Source organism: Phyllobates terribilis, unplaced genomic scaffold, assembly GCF_046119375.1.
Source record: "Phyllobates terribilis strain yellow unplaced genomic scaffold, ASM4611937v1 Scaffold_12__6_contigs__length_324123572, whole genome shotgun sequence".
NCBI lineage: Eukaryota > Metazoa > Chordata > Amphibia > Anura > Dendrobatidae > Phyllobates > Phyllobates terribilis.
Window position 1 is genome coordinate 76,984,671 of NW_027362772.1, and position 20,705 is coordinate 77,005,375.

At 39.8% G+C, this 20,705-nt stretch overlaps 2 protein-coding genes across 2 annotated transcripts in view; one reads left to right on the top strand and one right to left on the bottom strand.

Annotated features, from left to right (window-relative positions):
- The first annotated feature begins 241 nt into the window (after positions 1-241).
- Positions 242-2,151, top strand: LOC141173091 (C-X-C chemokine receptor type 3-2-like). Its single transcript, XM_073657735.1, has one exon. The coding sequence runs from the start codon at positions 319-321 to the stop codon at positions 1,231-1,233; it is 915 nt and encodes a 304-aa protein (XP_073513836.1). The 5' UTR covers positions 242-318; the 3' UTR covers positions 1,234-2,151.
- A 2,491-nt stretch (positions 2,152-4,642) lies between these two features.
- Positions 4,643-20,705, bottom strand: part of LOC141172133 (trypsin-3-like) — a 33,207-nt gene continuing 17,144 nt past the window's right edge. The window contains exons 4-5 of the mRNA XM_073656000.1: positions 8,651-8,787; positions 4,643-4,850 (exon numbers count right to left, since the gene is read on the bottom strand). Of these exons, the coding sequence (XP_073512101.1) occupies positions 4,701-4,850; positions 8,651-8,787 (287 nt within the window). The 3' untranslated portion in view covers positions 4,643-4,700. The remainder of the gene's footprint in view (positions 4,851-8,650; positions 8,788-20,705) is intronic.

The following is a 20,705-nucleotide window of genomic DNA, read 5'->3' on the forward strand; positions in this document are numbered from 1 at the left end:
TGGTGGGTGGAGTAGACAGTTGAGAAGCAGCAGATGATTAGGTAAGAAAGTATCACGCACCTTCAGATTTTGCTGCAGTTCAGCATGTATTCTGTATCTAGTTCCGCAACACTTGATATGATTGTGTATTTCTTCTCCCCCATTAAATCCAATTGCAAAGTTTGTTATAAAGAAAAAGTTCCAGAATAAGTTTTAATAAGTCATTCAATTATGTGTCTCTAGGATTATACAGCCTCCGATTTGGACACCTCGCCTTGTGAGCCAACTGAGTCGTTTTTGAGATATTTTGTTCCTGCAGCCTTGACGATTGTTTTTCTCATGGATCTAATAGGAAATGGATTAGTGCTAACCATACTGATGAGCAGGCAAACCTCCTGGCATCTAGCAGATCACTATCTCTTCCAGTTGGCCTTGTCAGACCTTCTTCTTGGTCTTACTCTACCATTTTGGGCTATCCAGTATGGCTACGGTTGGTTATTTGGTCAAGTATCTTGTAAGATTTTGGGAGCTCTGTTCACCATAAATATGTATAGTAGCATTTTACTCCTAGTTTCTATTAGTTTGAGTCGTTATTTCTCCATTGTCCATGCTGTGGATCTTCATAAGAAGCAACGTCCGAGCCACTTGATCATGATCTGTCTTTTTATCTGGGGGTTATCATGCTTTTTGTCTTGGCAAGACTTTTATTTTCGTGAGGTTGGAGAAAACCTGCTGTCCCACAGAACAGTCTGCTTTTACAAGTTTGACCCAGAAAAATCGAATTCTTTGAGGATTGCGTTACAACTTACGAAAATTGTTATTGCTTTCATTATCCCATTGATTTTTATGTTGTTTTTCTACTCTCGAATATTTTGTACTCTCCAAGAGTCCAGATTAAACCAATCCAGAAGGTCTCAGTTAGTAATTGTTGTTCTCCTACTTGTCTTCTTCTTCTGCTGGGCACCATATACATCTTTGCAACTCATTGACATTCTTCAAAGAATGGGCTACTTCTCCCGGAGCTGCCGTTTCGAAGAGATTTTGGACATTGGCTTGACGATTACTGAGACTTTGGGCCTTTCTCATGTTTGCATAAACCCAATTATTTATGCCTTTTTTGGGGTTAAATTCCGAAAAGAAATTTTTAGGGTTTTCAAAAGGATATCTGACCACGTGGTCAACTCTAGTGTGGTTCTCTCCAGGGATGGGACAGCCTTAAGTGACACTAATCGCTCATACTCCAAAATTATGTAACAGGATAATGGATATAAAATCTCAATGGATGGACAGAGGTTAAGAAAATATTACCTTGCCCCTCACCTATCTTGCCACCACAGCTCCCTGTTCGGTCCTCCGCTCGCTTCTGTGCCAACTCCTAGGCCTCTGACATGGTCCACAATGTCTAGTAGAGCATCAATGACATGCGGGCAACATAGTAAGTGTTGGACGTGTCAGAAGTCAAGTAAGTAGTACCAGAAGACCGTAGGTAGCAAGCAAGGGCAGAACGCTGCAGTGGTAGGACAGGTGAGGGGCGAAGTGAATATAATAATATATTTTTTTAAAGTCCTTGCCTATTCTAAACTTAGTATAGCAATATGGCGACTGGCCATTCGAGCAAAACAAATCAAAAAAGATTAGCATTCTTCCAAATCTGAATTTCATGGATGGCAAATTTTTATTTGCTTCAAATTGCTTTGCTCATCTTTAATAATTAGCCTTATAGGGGCTTTATGGGATTATTTTTCTTTTCGGAAATAGAGCAATTTTTTCGCAAAGGCTGTGTCTACTATTGCATAGGTTCAGTCCCTTGAATAAGGTCTCATTCAAATGATCATAACGCGAGTACTATTTAGCATCCGTATTATGGCCGCAAATCTCAGATTGATTGCAAGTCTTCTGGTCCTAACTAATAGCATCATAGATCTATGTGATATCGTAAGGCTGGGGCTTGCAGAACTAAGTTGCAATGACTGATGAAGCCAATGGACAAAAGTGGATGCATTTATGGAAGTAAACAGATCTTTTTTTTAATCATATAAAACCCCTATAATTGTAAATATTACTTAAAGGGAATACATCAGTGTGGTAAACCCCCAAATCACTTATATGTGTATGCATGTCTTTGAAATGTTAATCCATAGACACCTTTATATTTTCTATCTGTTGCTGCATTCCTGAGTGATTAGCATTTTCATTAATATGCAAATAATGTGCTAAGTGCTTTGGGAGTGACAGAGCACTTAACAAGTCTCTGCCTCCCGAGGTTGTTTCCCTGGCTAGCACCAGCCTGTTTACCTTGACTTATAGCTTGCTGTCTCATTTTCTTTTCGACATCTGACGTCATACAGACAGCAAACTATTAATCAAAGCTAAAGAGGCTGGTGCTGAGCAGGGAAAAAACCTCTGGAGGCTGAGGCTCAAGAAGTGCTCTGTCATGTCCAACGCACTTGACACCTCTGCTGCATATGTATGAAAACGCCAATTATTCCAAAGTGCAGCAACAGATAAAAGATATAAAGGTGTCAATGGATTCTCATTTCAAAGATCTGCATGTCGAAATGTGCGATTTGTGGGGTTGAATTTACTGATGGATTCCCTTTAAAAGGTTACATACTTTGAATAATACCTTTATGTTTAACGTGCCCCCATATAAAGCTTTTTACAGGGTATCCTGCTGATGCAAACCCTCCAGTAAGCAATAATCCATGGAAAAAATCATTCCTTTTTCCTGTAGTGCCACCCCAGTTCAAATGAAGCATTACATAATTCTTAAAATCAATGGGATGTCCATGTAATTTATAGAATGCAATAGATGCTCTCCAGGATTCAGCTCTGACTAGTAGTCGAGGGTCCTAATCAGGATATCCCCTATAAGCACAGAATTCACTATCAGGACATTCAATAATGGGTTTTCTGAATCAGATTGTGAATTGAATCCTCTCCTTCTCTCCAAAAATATGAATTAATCCATTATTGTTTTGTGTCTGCTACTTATCATTTAAAGGAGAAACTAGGGTGACAACACAAGCACAATAAGGTTTTATCCGATAAACCGGCATATGATGAAAGGATACAGTAACTGCTCACCTTGTGAGGTTGTGTAACCCACAACACAAGTTTACCCTTTGGAAAGTAGTTGTTCCTGCTGCTGCAACACCAACAGGTTGGAAGGTCCAACATGATTAGAATAGTGGAAAAAAGTTTGTGATCTGCCCTGTGGTTCTGGTTCTCGACATGTTTTGAAGTTAGCAAACTTCCTCAGGAGAGGGACTGTTGTTATTCTCCTGAAGAAGTTTGCTAACTTCGAAACGCGTTGAGATTAAAACCGCTTAGACAGTCTGATACCGCATATTGGATCTTTGTTGCGGATACAGAACCAGCAGGGCAGATCACCAACTTTTTTCTACTACTGATCATTTAAAATAATTTTAGAGTTAATATTGTCTTTTACGGTCAAATGAACATAGAACCTGGAGCTCAAAATCTGCCGCTCAATGGCGCTGACATTGTTCATGCATGACATTGTTCATGCAAACCTTTTTAATATTGTTAATGTGTTACGTTGAGCAACGGTTAAGTAATGTTTCTGTCAATTGTATTCTATGTATATTTCTATTTGCATTTTTAGAAAAAAAATTAGATGTAAATGTAACAAAAAAAAGAATAAGTGTGAAAAATATTCTAATGCATAGTGTCTTAGAGGGACAGCACCTAAAAATAGTTTCATTTTGTGGAATAAAATGGCATGTGCATTAAATGGAAATAATTCTTGTTTTTTCTTTGTCTCCTGTGTTGTTCATTCACTCCTCCAACAGAAAAGTAAAATAAAGTCATACAATCTCACCTACAGATTTTAGATGAGGCAGATACTGTATATATACATTATATAGAATGAGTATAGGTGGCATGGGTTTCCATGGCCGGGCAGCTTCATGCAGCCGTACATCACCAAGCACAATGCAGAGCGTCGGATGGAGTGGTGTAAAGCCGCCACCACTGGACTCTGGAGGAGACGTGTTCGTTGCAGTGGTGGATCACACTTCTCTATCTGGTGTCAGATGGATGAGTCTCAGTTTGGTGATTCCAGGAGGACGTTACCCCCTGACTGCATTATGTCGATGTAGAAATGGTGGAGGAGGATAATACTATGGGCTGTGATCAGGGATCGGTCTCGGCTACTTAGTTCCAGTGAAGGGAAATCTTAATCCTTCAGCACAAGACATTGTGGACAAATGTAGATTCCAACTTTATGTGAAAATTTTGGCGAAGGCCCCATTTTTGTCCCCATGACGGTGCCCAATACACAAGGACCATAAGGTAATGGCCAGGGAAGTTTGGTGGAAGAACTTGACCGGCTATACAGAGCCTGCTCCTCAACTCCATCCAAGAATGGAGATTGTGAGCCCAGCCTCTCCCCAACATCAATGTCTGACCTCACAAATGCTCAGAAAATAAAAGATTGTATTTGCTTCTACAGCCAAGAACAGGTGTTCCTATTTATTTCAATTTTCTGTTCTATCACAACCAAATAGTTTCTGGGTTGTGGTAAAAGTCGAATAAAATCCTTTGCTGAATGCACTTGTGGCCGAGAACTGCTGGGGTTTCAGTATTTGTTCAGTAGCGTCAATAACCACAGATAAGAACAGTCATACATTCCGGAAAATTATAATATCAGATGCTTTAATGCAGAGTAATATATGATAAGTGATCAATGCTCCTTGCTAATAGTTGTCAATAACATTTTTGATCCAGTCGAAATAGATGCAGACTTTGGTGTAGACACCCGGATATCCAGTAAGCGCACAACCTTGCCCCCAGGATACCACTCCGTATAGTTCTCCGTTGCAGATCAGAGGTCCACCGGAGTCGCCCTGCAAATACATCAATGCATCACTGTGATATATAATAAAAGTAATAAACACACAAATACAGTGTTGGACTGGGGTGCCTTGGGCTCACCAGTAACAAACTCCAGAGCCCCACTTTTCAGCTCCATGCCAATGTGACATTATCCTCAATCACAAATTTATATAACAATGAACTGGGTAGATTGTTAAATGAATAAGATTCCACCTTTGCCTGTACGTAGTGATTCAAGTATATTGTGCCAAGGACTGCTCATATAAGAGGGTGGTGGCCCACCGGAGAATTCTCCTGTTCTCCTGTGGGCCAGTCCAAGCCTGCACAGTAGGGATTGTCCTCTAACTTTTCGCCCTATGATCTTGAAAATCTGCAACATCCATCACAGACTATAATGAAGAATTGCAAGCAGAGAAAATAGCAAAAGAAAGTTGTAGCAGAAGATTTTATGTGAACCATGGAGTAGACATCTTAAAGAGAGCCTGTTAGAAGAAAAAGACTGTTCAAACCAAGCTCAAGTGCTTGGTGCTCCTTGGGCGTGGGCGAGAAGTTCAATTGACAGCGGCACTTAGGAGGTTGGAAATGATTGGGAGTAGAGATAAGCTGATTAATTTGCGAGACTCATGTCTAGTGTCTAGGTACCTGATGGCTAAAAAAGAGGTCTAAGAATCTCTTACCTTTTGGGGTCCCCGGCACAGCTTAGCCAGGGCTGGTGTGACACCATCTATGCGTCACGTCTCACAGATAACGTCGCGCCAGCCCTGATAAGTTAAATGCCACACCGTGGACGACGGAAGTTAAGGCCTTTGCGGGCCTTCCATCTAGCCATCAGGTACCTGGACACTCATCTCTAGTTGGAAGGTGTCACTTTTGATACATATATATATATATATATATATATATACATAACAGTTTAACTCACTCCCTTTCTCTCCCAGAAGTTAAATAAAATCTAAAAAATACAAAAAATGTACATATTTGTTAACTATCCAAACTAGTAAAATATCATAATATCTCTAAATGCTGAAACAGAAAAAAAATCAAAATCTCAAAATTGATGTTTTTTGGTTAGTCCCCCCCCAAAAAAAAAAATTAATAAAAAGACATCAGAAAGTCGTATAGACCCCAAATTGGTAATGCAAGAAAAATACAGCTCATAGTGCAAACTACAAGCCTAATACAACTCTGTCAATCAAAAAATAAGAAAAATTATAGCTCTTGGGAGGCGGGGAGAAAACATCAAAAGTGCAGAGTCGTCCAGTGAGATTTTGTTACCTAAAGGCCCTGTTGCCGGCCCTGAGTGAGACCCATGTGGTCAGACAATAGGCAAGTTCTTGCCAATCCAGCACTGCATGATCTATTCTGTATCGCTGGAAGTAGTCAGTGTATATATCACTGCACGTAGAGAATCTGCTAATGCTAAAATCGAGCCTTTCATTATGACTCTGCCGGGTCATGAACTCTGAACAGTAAAGTAACGTGACCACAAGACTTTATATATGAATGCAATGAGAAAAAGTTGCAAAAGAAAATTCTCACGGTGTGACCCAATTGATGACTTATATCAAGTTGCATTTAGGTGGTGGATGTGTCAGACAGTGGCATCATACCCCTGTACGGGAGAACGGCTGCTACATAACAGAAATGTTACTGTCCACAACAGTTATTATTTCTCTATTAAGTGGTTGCAAACTACAAACATGCCCTCAAGGCCAAATGCTAATTTTGGAGACGAGTATTAATACTAATTCATGTTTGATCAACATTGTGTCGTTCCTTTTAATTGACAACTGGGTAATGCATAGCAATAGGATGTATCTCTGAGGGCATAGCCAGGCTTGGACTGGCCCACAGGAGAACAGGAGAATCCTCCGGTGGGCTCCCACCCTCTTATATGAGCAGTATATACTTGAATCACTATGTACAGACAAAGGCAGCATCTTATTCATCTAACAATGTACCCAGATCATTGTTATATAAATTTGTGATTGAGGATAATGTCACATTTGCATGTAGATGAAAAGTGGGGCCCTGGAGTTGGTTACTGGTGGGCCCTTGGCACCCCAGTCCGACACTAGGGGTAACTATGACAGGTTCAGGGATTGCAACCAACCAGGACCCTGAAGCCTAGGGGGTCCAAAAGGCCCATTTGGCCCTTTTTAAAAGACTTGCCCTGTTAAAGACTGTTAAAGACTTGCAATAAAAGACTTGCAATAATTATGGGCCCCGTTGGAGCCCACAAGACTCAAGTTACGCCACTGTGTATCTCTATACATTGTGACACTGCAAGCATTGGTTGGACAGTGTTGAACTGGGCAAGGAGATGACCCGCTGAGCATGACAACACCCAGTTACAGAGATGAGCTATTGACTACACACTTCCAGTACACGGTAACCTCAAACCAGTACATGTAGCTCTTAGTTGTCACGTAGTGCCTTGGGAATGTGGCCACTATCCAGGTCACTAGAGCTAGGGGCGCCCTAATCTATCTCAGTCCCCTGGATTACTCCTAAAAGGTGGAGACACCTGGTTCCATGCCTTGTTATGCTACTAAATCAACCATTATCTGTCCCCTCACCCACCCAGTGAGGTGGGAGGAATACAGACAAATGATACCAGACAATACCAGACAAACAAGGGAAGACTGACAGGGATAAATGAAAATAAAAATTCTACAGAATACACTCCCCAAACAACAGAGTGGAACACATGGGAGATAAGGAAGGAGAAACCAAATAGGAGAGGATGGGAATATGTACATAAACAAAACTCCAAGCAACAGTCTCCTGAACAAATCTCCAAATGCCACCTCCATCCATGAACTACACATCCAACTCAAAACCAGGCAGTAAGAACTAAAACTGGCAATTCTTCAGTGCCAGAGACCAGCATATATAGCAGAGGGGAGTGGCCAACACTGAACAGCTGAGACAATCCAGATAGGAAAGCTCCGGAATCTTCAACTGAACAGATTAACCCTTGCACTGCTAGCAAGGAAAAAAACTGCACTGTTTAGTAAGATGGTGAAGTACTTCTAACCAGTGCAGGAGTTTGTGAAACCAGACGCCGCAATCTTCTGACAGCTCTCTGTCACGGTATCCCCATGACATTAGTAGCACCATGAGCCCACGACACATCTCACAATGGTGTATGACACCTAGTGACTAGTAAGTGGCAGAGGAGCCTAGGATTCGGGCCCATGGAAGCCGAGCACAGAAGCAAAGACCTTCTGTCAAATGAGAACCCAACTAGGCAGCATGAATTGAATTGCTCATCAGTACCCAGTTGACAATTTATCCATTTTCAGTGGTAATAGGAACATAGAGTTTAGAAAAAGGTGATTGTTATTTTATGGGGAAACAAAGTATTGAGAGATACAAGATCCTATTTACTGCATCACACTTAAGTGTTGGCGGTTTTGCTTTATGTTTCATGTTTTTATGGCAGATTCGACTAGCTATTAATAAAAAATCTATATTGCACCGTTAGTATAATACCTAAGAGAAAAGAAAATTCATCCAGTCTCCCACACAAAAAACACTTATAGCTGCAGAGGAATATGCCTCTAATGTGAAATACATAAGGAGGAGGGGAGAGGAGGGAGATGCAGCTGCAGTTTTTACTGTTTTAGAGATTGGGAACAGGGAGCAGCAGGGTTATAACTTCTGATTGGATGAGTTTATACATTACACAAGTAATAGTCCTTACAGCAAGGAAGCATAAAAGGAAGTTGGCAGAAATCATCCTTTACTTCCCCTTTCCATAGGACTAGTCCCAATAAATGATACACATCTTTCTTTCTATACTTACCTGACACGAGTCCTTTCCACCCTCTAAGTAACCGGCACAAAACATATTATTGGTGATTTTGTTGGGATAAGAAGATTTACAGTTTGAGGTTGAAAGAACAGGAACATCCAAACATTGTAAGTTATCTGGATACTGAACTGCAAAAAAGATAAATAATTATCAGAGTTATATACATTTTCATACACTTTTCTGAAGATATTCATTTCTACTTTCTTAATGTGTTCCAAAAATGCAGACATTAAAATTCATCACTTCTAAAAATTAGAAAAGGTGAAGGGGGCTTACTGACTGGTTCATTTCAATAGCTAAGCCAGCCCCCTTCTCTCTCTCTTTACTAGCCATGATAAAGAAAGGGGTAGCTTAGTTATTTAATGGATCTATACTCATTGATGGACATTTTTCATTTAGCATTAAGTTTAATAACAAGATGTCCTCTGTAAACTGGGAAAGAATGCACTACAGCGCCACCACAGGAGTAATGAAGTATTGCACAATATTGAATAATGGTTTATAATGGTTTGTCTATATTATCCGAGATCAGTCTGGTCCTTCGAAGTGAGAGATGCACATAAATAAGAGAACTGATTGAGTGATCCCCATCCAATCGCTCAAACCTAGAATGAGTGACATCTGAAATATACACTTTCACATAAGCCGGGCCTTTAAGGCCCTTGTGCAAATCATATGGAGGAACTCAAATAAATAACTTTTACAAGTTTATTTTAAAATTGCAAAGTAAGATATGAAAAATGCACAACATTGTAATTATAATTGTTTGCAAAAAACGCTAAAAAAGCAAGTACATGGGCCTAAAAGGCCCACATTATGCATTCTATGTGATGAATCCTTTTTATCATTTAACAATTTTTTTTCAAATTTAAAACAAAGATATAAAAAACACACAAACAAGGGTATATAAATGTTGAAGTAAACTAGCTGCAGCTACATTTCTTTTCCAACTTTTCCTTTTCAATTTTATTGATCTTCCGCAAATTTTACACGTTATCTTTTCTGAAGAATGTTCTTTACAGACATTTTCTCCACAAATGGTACAGTAATGCTCAGTTTTCCTGTCTTTGTTTGTTGGACAAATAAAACAACGCTTTCGTTTTCTTTCTCCTGGCTCTGGAATTGCCTGAAAATGGAATATATCAAAAGTACATTCCAGCTTCCCTCGTGTGCAAAAAAGGATTCATTGGTAAAATGGCAATTCCATGAGAAGAAATACAGGCAAAGCAACGCGTTTCAAATGCAGTTCTGTGTTCTTTGTCAAAGAGGAGTGTGGGTGAGATGGCTCTATTTTCTTTTTAGTCTGAAAATGGAATATGCCACACTGTTTCATAGCTTCTCTAGTTTGCTTTGGCAAGCATTGTATGGTGCTTCGCTGCATCATATGAGGCATTACAAGTTCATGGCAAATGTCCTTCAAGAATAGGCGTCTCCTGTCCTTCCTCCTAGCATGGAAATCGGGATGAGTTTCAGTATAAATACTGTAGGAATTAAGGGCTGATACATCAAGCATATTTGAAAAAATGACTACAGGCCAATGTTTTGTTTGCCTCTTGCATGAATATTCTCCAACCATTTCATCCATCTTGTCCACACCTCCTTTAGTTATATTATGGTGCAGGATTATTTCTGGTTTCTGTTTCCTGTCATTACTGGAATCATGATTCATGGTACTGAGTAATATAACAGATTTTTCCTTCTTCGCTTTGTAAGATACTATTGTTGCAAAAACCAAAGACACTATCAAAAAGTGCTCGCTATGGAATGTGCTTCATCACCGGACGAATATCTCGTCAATTCGGCTTCATAGTACCAACAACTGTAAGATCTTTGTAAAGCAAAAAATTGCCCAGTTCAACATTAGTAAAGTAATTGTCCATTGTAATGTTTCTACCACAATTGTAAATTGGTACAGCAAGTTTTTTTCACAATGTCAGAACCTAGGTCTTTCTGCACTGGAGCGCAAACTTCTTTGCCACAGTAGATTTTGCAGAATCACATATCCAGAATATTTTTATTCCATACTTGGCTGGTTTACTAGGCATATATTGAATGAACTTGCAATGTCCTCTGTAGGCTACAAGTTGCTCATCCACTGTTACATTAGCACTAGGATTGTAGAGCTTGGTACAATTCTTGAGAAAAATATTCCATATTTAACTGATAGGTGCCAATTGATCCATTTCCAACTTCGCAGGACGAGTTCTCTTGTCATCAAATTGAAGGCTTCTCCGAATTTCCTCATACAGTGAGTACGGAAAGTATTCAGACCCCTTTAAATGTTTCACTCTTTGTTTCATTGCAGCCATTTGGTAAATTCAAAAAAGTTCACATTTTTTTTCTCATTAAAGTACACTCTGCACCCCATCTTGACTGAAAAAAACAGAAATGTCGAAATTTTTGCAAATTTATTAAAAAAGAAAAACTGAAATATCACATGGTCATAAGTATTCAGACCCTTTGCTCAGTATTGAGTAGAAGCACCCTTTTGAGCTAGTACAGCCATGAGTCTTCTTGGGAATGATGCAACAAGTTTTTCACACCTGGATTTGGGGATCCTCTGCCATTCTTTCTTGCAGATCCTCTCCAGTTCCGTCAGGTTGGATGGTGAACGTTGGTGGACAGCAATTTCAGGTCTCTCCAGAGATGCTCAATATGGTTTAGGTCAGAGCTCTGGTTGGGCCAGTCAAGAATGGTCACAGAGTTGTTCTGAAGCCACTCCTTTGTTATTTTAGCTGTGTGCTTAGCGTCATTGTCTTGTTGGAAGGTGAACCTTCGGCCAAGTCTGAGGTCCAGAGCACTCTGGAAAGGGTTTTCATCCAGGATATCTCTGTACTTGGCTGCATTCATGTTTCCTTCAATTGCAACCAGTCATCCTGTCCCTGCAGCTGAAAAACACCCCCATAGCATGATGCTGCCACCACCATGTTTCACTGTTGGATTGTATTGGGCAGGTGATGAGCAGTGCCTGATTTTCTCCATACATAACGCTTAGAATTATCACCAAAAAGTTCTATCTTTGTCTCATCAGACCAGTGAATCTTATTTCTCATAGTCTGTGAGTCCTTCATGTGTTCTCGAGCAAACTCTATGCGGGCTTTAATATGTCTTGCACTGAGGAGAGGCTTCCGTCTGGCACTCTGCCATAAAGTCCAAACTGGTGGAGGGCTGCAGTGATATTTGACTTTGTGGAACTTTCTCCCATCTCCCCACTGCATCTCTGGAGCTCAACTACAGTGATCTTGGGGTTCTTCTTTACCTCTCTCACCAAGGCTCTTCTACCACGATTGCTCAGTTTGGCTGGACGACAAGGTCTAGGAAGATTTCTGGTGGTCCCAAACTTCTTCCATTTGAGTATTATGGAGGCCACTATGTTCTTAGGAACCTTGAGTAATGCAGAAATTCTTTTGTAACCTTGGCCAGATCTGTGCCTTGCCACAATTCTGTCTCTGAGCTCCTTGGGCAGTTCCTTTGAGCTCATGATTCTCATTTGGTCTGAAGGAGTAGAACCATCTCAAAGAGGATCACAAGGAAATGGACAGCATATGACTTAAATATGAGTGTCTGAGCAAAGGGTCTGAATACTTATGATCATGGGATATTTCAGTTTTTCTTTTTTAATACATTTTCAAAAATTTCTACATTTCTATGTTATTTTTCAGTCAAGATGGGGTGCAGAGTGTACTTTAATGAGAAAAAAATGAACTTTTTAGAATTTACCAAATGGCTGCAATGAAACAAAGAGTGAAAAATTTAAAGGGGTCTGAATACTTTCCGAACCCACTGTATCTATTCACTGACATTGTTGCTTTGTAGTGTGGATCAGAAAGTGGGTCCAGAAATAATTCTCTGATAGGAACATCACAACGTTTTTTACACCCTGTCAGTTAGTCCAATATAAGCAAACAATTTTTCTTTTGAGATATTTTGCGATTTTTTTTTCCGGAAGCAATATCATGGCCTTATGGCATTGGGAAGGAAGAGTCAGTCTCTCTCCCAAGATCACATGGCCATTACATCATCAGAGGTCTTTCGACACACAAGCATGATCCACCCCTCTCCCCAGCAACCCTGACTACAATAGCACAGTAACTTGAGACACAAACACTGATGAGTACAAGATAAACATATTACCGGCCTAATAGGCCCGGGTTCTGTAAATATGGGGTTTCCCCAAAAAAGCATTGTTATACCAAAATGCCTATCACATAAAATTATATGAACAAGTGGATATTACCAACAACGAGATACTTGAGGAATACCTAGAGTTTCAAAATTCTAAATAAAGAAATTTTGCAGAAAATAGCAAAAAAGTAAAAGGCCCGGGTTACGCATTCTAGGGATATCCATATTGAGATGTCCTCCTAGACTACATGCTATAGATCTGTAGAACTGTGCTGTTTTTATGGTTCAAACTTAGTTTTGAAGCCATAAATAGTCAATAATGAGGATCCTACATAAAGCAAGCGCAATACACCTTTAGAATGAAAAGTGATTGACTAAAACTAAGACAACCTCATAAAGGAACCAGGGGTATCATCTATCCTGGTTTTTCTATAGCTGATGGTTGCACCAAGTCTTGTGGATTTGTCAAACAAACCCATGTCTACTATTATTCAAGCACATGTGAAAAAAAAATCTTTATCTCCTGCCTTAATTTGTAATGTCAAACCAGTTTCTTTATGAGCAATGAAACCAACAACACTCAAAAATTGTGACTTGTCAGCTCATGTTGGGTTAAACTACTATGTGTGTGTTTTTTTTGTGGTTACCAAAACCTACAGACTTCGGGAAACATATTGAAAGTACAGTACATACTTATTACTCTTAGAGGTGTTCGAGCACCACAAAACATTTGTAGTAGAAATCTTAAAACCATCTCCACCAATGCTTACAACCCTCACAAATAATACACACCCTGTCCCCATTGGAACTAAGTTTATTTGCAAACTGTACAAAGCTTCTGTTGAAGAACAATTTATATATCTCTTCTCAACACAATTAATATATCAAGTGGTTTTCCAAAATCTGCACAAATCACCACTTTTCCTAACTATTTCCATCTCAGAATTATTCACCATTTCATGACAAATGTCTTTAGTACATCTTCTCTAACTGTTGTGACCTGCTGCATATATGATGCACAGCAAGACACCAGCTTCTGCAAGCGTTCCTGAGGAATCTTATCCCATAACTCATAAGCAATGGCCTTCAAGTGACTCATATTCTTGGATTAGCATACTGCAACCTCTTTATTCAAATCCTACCATTTCCTATTGGGTTCAAATCAGGCGACTGTGACAGTCATGTCAGAATATTTTAGGAATTTTTTTTGAATCGAAGCAATGTTGGACTTTGAGGTAAGCTTCCAATCATTGTCCGGTTGGATGGTCCAATGATGCCCAAGCTTCAGCTTCTTCATAGAAAGCATGACATTCTCTCCTGGAATTTCCTAAAACTTGATTGAATCCATCATGTTCTTCATGTGTTGCATCCTTCCTGTGCCAGAGTAAGCAAAGCAGCCCCAGAACATCACCCAGCCACTGCTGTGCTTCACTGTTGTCATCTCCAAGTCACCACCATGCTTCACTATAGGCATCACCATGCTTCACTGTAGGCATCATCAGCCACCACCATGCTTCACTATAGGCATCACCATGCTTCATTGTTGGCATCATAAGCCACTATTATGCTTCACTATAGACCCTGAGAACTTGCCATGTTTCACTGTGGGCATCATGAGCCATCACCATGCTTCACTGTGGACATCATGAGCCACTGCTAAGCTTTACTATAAGCATAGGCATGATTGAGCTACTGACATGCTTTACTGTAGGCATTCCCGAGCCATCACCATGCTCCACTGTATGCATATCTGAATCACCTCCATGCTGCACTGTAGACATCACCAAGCCACTGACAGACTTCACTGTAGGTATCACCGAGCCACCACCATGCTTCACTGTAGACACCACCCAGCCACTATCATACTTTATTGTTGGAAGGATATTCGTATCAGCATATGCTTCATTCTTCCTCCACCAGGCTTCACACTGATTCAGTTTTGTTCCATTGCTGTGCAGAATTTGTAGCCAATTTATATGGCTGTGAACCTATCAGAGGTGACTTTTCTTGTCTTTTTGAGCCAATAGAGGTGATGCTTTGGAGACTCGCTATGAAGACCTTCAGTGTTTAGTGTGCACCTCACTGTGCAAACTGAAACTTCACCAAATCTTGCTGCAAGTCTTTTGCAGTCACTTGGGGTTTTATTAACTATCGGCCTCCTCTAATGGCAATCTGTGACAACTTCCTCCCTCTGCCACATCCAGGTAATGTAGTCAGTGTTCCTGTAACTTTGAACTTGTGAACTCTGCTTTCATCTGTATATCTAGGAACATTCATTGACTTTTCACTTTTTTTGTATCCTTTTCCTTGTTTGTAGAAGGCAATGTTCTCTTCTCTTAACTTTTTGACCTCTCTCTTGACTTAGCCTTATGTCTAATATGCACTCAAACGTCAAAGTTAACAAACACTCCCCTATCTAGTTCAAGTATTTAATTTGTTTTATTGTATGCAAACCTAATGCTGCTTAAATGAAGCCATTGATACGTTGCATCAAGTGACCTTGACGTAACATATGATTTGCAAATTAGTAATCTTGTGAGGGATTCTATCATAGGGTTAAATAATTTTTAAAAATGAGATTTTGTAATTTGGAGAAAAAACGTAATATATTTGTTACGCTGAGCTATTAAAACTGTTCTCCTTTGATAGCTTTTGTTTTTTTTCCTTTCAGCAGAAAGTTTGTACATTTTGCTAATAAGCCTAATTTACATTAGAGAGTGAATACATTTGATTGCAACTGTAAAGAACTAAAGATTAAACATTATACCCCATTGCCCCAATAGGACAAGCTGTTTTCTAGAGCAAGCCATCTTAACAATCCTCTGATTATCATAGAGTCAACCTAGTGATGAAGAGTTATCGCCAAAAATGGTTAACACATTTCTTCTGCCTTGGCCTATACATGGAGCTCATTTATATTAGCTGAACCTAGCTTTGCTAGAACAGAAGCTACATTGATGAACAAAATCTTTTTTTTAGACTAAAAATCTCTTTATTGGAATATATTAAGAACAAAAATAAATATATACAGTGGGGGAATAATTATTTGATCCCTTGCTGTTTTTGTAAGTATTTGATCCCCTACAAACCATTATGAGTTCTGGCTCCTACAGACCCGCACCGCTCCCTGCACATTAACCCCCAAAATGCTGCGATCGAAATCGATCGAGGCATTCTGGTGGCAAGGGGAGGTAAGCGCGATACTTACTTCCTCTCCGGAGTCCTGCGGCATCTGAGTCTGGTTCCGGATGTTGTCATGGTGACCCGATGTCATCATGGCAACATCCAGGTCACCAGGAGGCAGGAAGTTACCTTGGTCATGCGCAGTGCATCACCAAAGTAGCTTCTCCCTGTACAGCGCTGACAGGATGTATAGCAAAGGGATGCTGATGCTCTCTATGCTATACAGCCGATAAGGCTGCAAAAAGTGAAAGTCCCATAGTGGGACATAGTGTAAAAAATCAAAAAGAATCAGAAAGTAAAAAAAAAATATTATTTTTTTTTTAAAAATCTAAAAAAAATAAAATAAAATAAAAATATATTGTACCCATAAATCATCTTATGAAAAAAAAACAAAAAAAAACAATAAAAGTAAAGATATTTGGTATCGCCGCGTCCGGAATGACCTGACTTATAAAACTGTCCCACTAGTTAACCCCTTTAGTGAAGACGGTAAAAATAAAAAAAGAAGCAGAAAAATATACTGTATCATCTTACCGCTAAACAAAAAATGGAATAAAACGCGATCAAAAAAACGATTGTAAATAAAAATGGTACCGCTGAAAACGTCATCTTCTCCCGCATAAAACAAGCCACCAACAGCCGAAAAATAAAAAAAAGTTATAGCTCTCAGACTAAAGCGATACAAAAACAATTCTTTTTTCTATAAAATAGTTTTTATTGTGTAAAAGCGCCAAAACATAAAAAAAAAATATAAATGTGGTACCGCTGTAAACGTACTAACCCGAAGAATAAAGCAGCCTTATCAATTTTACCACTCGCAGAGCGGCATAAAAAAAAAAAAAAAAAAACAATTCCTGAACGGTTGGTTTTTGTCTATTCTGCTTCCCAAAAATCAGAATAGAAACAGATCAAAAATATGTCTAGTGCCCGAAAATGGTACCAATAAAAACGTCAACTTGTTCCACAAAAACAAGCCATCTGTAACATCCCTGGCATGGCTTACCATCTCCCACCATGCAAGACCGCCAACTTACCTATCAGTCCAGGCTGCACACTTTAACTCCATTGTGCATGTCTCTTGTCTGATTGCTTAGGGCGGCGGCCCTGTTACTTCCTGATTCTTAAAGTTACAGTGTGCGCAGTCCTAATGTGTCCCCAGCCTATTGCTATGAGTCACTGGATACTTAAACCCCCTCCCCCCAGTAGGAGGTACCTGAGCAACGCTTTCTTTCAGTGTGTTCTGTGCAACTGAGTTGCCAGGTCCTGTCCTGTATCTTGTCTGTTTCCACCACCCTGGGGGCTGAGAACCCAGGCCCGTTACCTGTATCTGAGACTTTTAGTCTGTTTCCGCCACCCTGGGGGCTGAGTACCCAGGCTTGTTACCTGTTTCCGTGACTTCTAGTCTGTTTTACGCCACCGTGGTGCTGAGTACCCAGGCTCGTTCCTGTATCTTGTTCCAGGTTCAGTTCCTGTCTGAACTGTGTCCTAGCCCGTTACCTGTTTGTCTCTATGTCTGATCCTTTCCTTTTCCTGCAGTGTCTGAACCTGCACCTAACTCCAACTCATTGTCTCTGTACTTCTGTTTGTGAGTTTTGTGTCCACTCGCTACTTCATTGCAAGTACCTTGTATGCATCTGGTTCTGCTTGTCCCATTTCCCGCTATCTTCCTGTGTTTCCCAGTCTGTTCCATGTGAACAGAGCCCTGTCCTGTCTGTCTGCACCTGCTTTTCCGCTCTGCTCTGCTCCTCTTGTCCTCAGTAGAGATGAGCGTTGTTCTACTCGAACTGTTCGCCAATCTCAAATTCGAGCTGTTTTGGGCGGTGTTCGAGCCGATCGGCGAACACGAACAATTTGAGAAAAATTCGGCTGTTCGAGGTTATGTACGATAACTGTTCGTGCACCAAAATCATAACTGGATTTTTTCTCAGTAATGATGAAAATTAATGTTAATACGCAGTTTGAGTGTACAGCGGGGCGGGGGGAGGGGCAGGGGATGGATCTCTGCAGGAACAATGAAGATCTACATTTTTTTTTCTCTTTCCCGCATTTGCAGTGGGGAGGTGCAATCTGTCAGCCTATCAGCAGCGCACACACGGAGCGAAGTGCTTTTTTTCACACAAGCAAGGGCATGTGTCAATGGCAGTGTATGTCACATGTCCTTGCCCTATAAGACCAAGCCATTTTCCCCGTCGCCACCATTTTCTCACTGCTGCAGCTGCGTGTTAGACGGCACCGCTGTTGCTGTGTGCGCTATACCTTGTTAATTTCAAGCCAATTTTCGCACAAATATACAGATAGCTTGGGAGTAGGGAATAGTTGTGATTGCAGTCCTTTTAAGGACTAGGTTACAGCATTTCCTACGACTTTTATCAGGCAGGTCTGTGCTCTTAAATAGATAGATTGTGGGAGTAAAGACTAATTGTAATTGGAGTCCTTTTCAGGACTAGGTTACATCAGTTCCTATCAGTTTTTGCCAGGCAGGTCTGTGCCAGTGCTGTGCAAGTTTTTTTCACAGCATTTGGCTGAATCTAGCAAAGCTAATCCTTTTTGGCCTATTGCAGAGTGTGTTAGTCAGTGGAGTAGCCTATCTGTGTTGCAAGATATACCACCTGTGTATAGAATACCAATTTTTTTACTGCACCTAGTGAAGTAAAATCTTTTGGGCATAGCATCATTCTATTAGTCCATCTATACTGACCTCCATCAGGTTGCAAACTGAATATAATTTTTTTCTGCATCTAGCTCTGAAAAAATATTTGGGCTTCTAGCAGTGTGTGGGACTTGGTCTATTAGTCCATCTATACTGACCTCCATCAGGTTGCAAATTAAAAATAATTTTTTTCTTCATTTAGCTCTGAAAAAATATTTGGGCTTCTAGCAGTGTGTGGGACTTGTTCTATTAGTCCTTCTATACTGACCTCCAGCAGGTTGCAAATTGAATATAATTTTTTTCTGCATCTAGCTCTGAAAAAATATTTGGGCTTCTAGCGGTGTGTGGGACTTGGTCTATTAGTCCATCTATACTGACCTCCATCAGGTTGCAAATTAAAAATATTTTTTTTCTGCATCTAGCTCTGAAAAAATATTTGGGCTTCTAGCAGTGTGTGGGACTTGGTCTATTAGTCCATCTATACTGACCTCCATCAGGTTGCAAATTAAAAATAATTTTTTTCTTCATTTATCTCTGAAAAAATATTTGGGCTTCTAGCAGCGTGTGGGACTTGTTCTATTAGTCCATCTATACTGACCTCCATCAGGTTGCAAATTAAAAATAATTTTTTTCTGCATCTAGCTCTGAAAAAATATTTGGGCTTCTAGCAGTGTGTGGGACTTGGTCTATTAGTCCATCTATACTGACCTCCATCAGGTTGCAAATTAAAAATAATTTTTTTCTGCATCTAGCTCTGAAAAAATATTTGGGCTTCTAGCAATGTGTGGGACTTGGTCTATTAGTCCATCTATACTGACCTCCATCAGGTTGCAAATTGAATAAAAAAATTTTCTGCATCTAGCTCTGAAAAAATATTTGGGCTTCTAGCGGTGTGTGGGACTTGGTCTATTAGTCCATCTATACTGACCTCCATCAGGTTGCAAATTAAAAATAATTTTTTTCTGCATCTAGCTCTGAAAAAATATTTGGGCTTCTAGCAGTGTGTGGGACTTGGTCTATTAGTCCATCTATACTGACCTCCATCAGGTTGCAAATTAAAAATAATTTTTTTCTTCATTTAGCTCTGAAAAAATATTTGGGCTTCTAGCAGTGTGTGGGACTTGTTCTATTAGTCCTTCTATACTGACCTCCAGCAGGTTGCAAATTGAATATAATTTTTTTCTGCATCTAGCTCTGAAAAAATATTTGGGCTTCTAGCAGTGTGTGGGACTTGGTCTATTAGCCCATCTATACTGACCTCCATCAGGTTGCAAATTGAATAAAAAAATTTTCTGCATCTAGCTCTGAAAAAATATTTGGGCTTCTAGCGGTGTGTGGGACTTGGTCTATTAGTCCATCTATACTGACCTCCATCAGGTTGCAAATTAAAAATATTTTTTTTCTGCATCTAGCTCTGAAAAAATATTTGGGCTTCTAGCAGTGTGTGGGACTTGGTCTATTAGTCCATCTATACTGACCTCCATCAGGTTGCAAATTGAATATAATTTTTTTCTGCATCTAGCTCTGAAAAAATATTTGGGCTTCTAGCAGTGTGTGGGACTTGTTCTATTAGTCCTTCTATACTGACCTCCAGCAGGTTGCAAATTGAATATAATTTTTTTCTGCATCTAGCTCTGAAAAAATATTTGGGCTTCTAGCAGTGTGTGGGACTTAGTCTATTAGTCCATCTATACTGACCTCCATCAGGTTGCAAATTAAAAATAATTTTTTTCTGCATCTAGCTCTGAAAAAATATTTGGGCTTCTAGCAGTGTGTGGGACTTGGTCTATTAGTCCATCTATACTGACCTCCATCAGGTTGCAAATTAAAAATAATTTTTTTCTTCATTTATCTCTGAAAAAATATTTGGGCTTCTAGCAGCGTGTGGGACTTGTTCTATTAGTCCATCTATACTGACCTCCATCAGGTTGCAAATTAAAAATAATTTTTTTCTGCATCTAGCTCTGAAAAAATATTTGGGCTTCTAGCAGTGTGTGGGACTTGGTCTATTAGTCCATCTATACTGACCTCCATCAGGTTGCAAATTAAAAATAATTTTTTTATTCATTTATCTCTGAAAAAATATTT

What these genes read in the sequence shown, in the direction of transcription:
- LOC141173091 (XM_073657735.1), top strand. Translation starts at nt 319, where the DNA reads ATGGATCTAATAGGAAATGGATTAGTGCTAACCATACTGATGAGCAGG.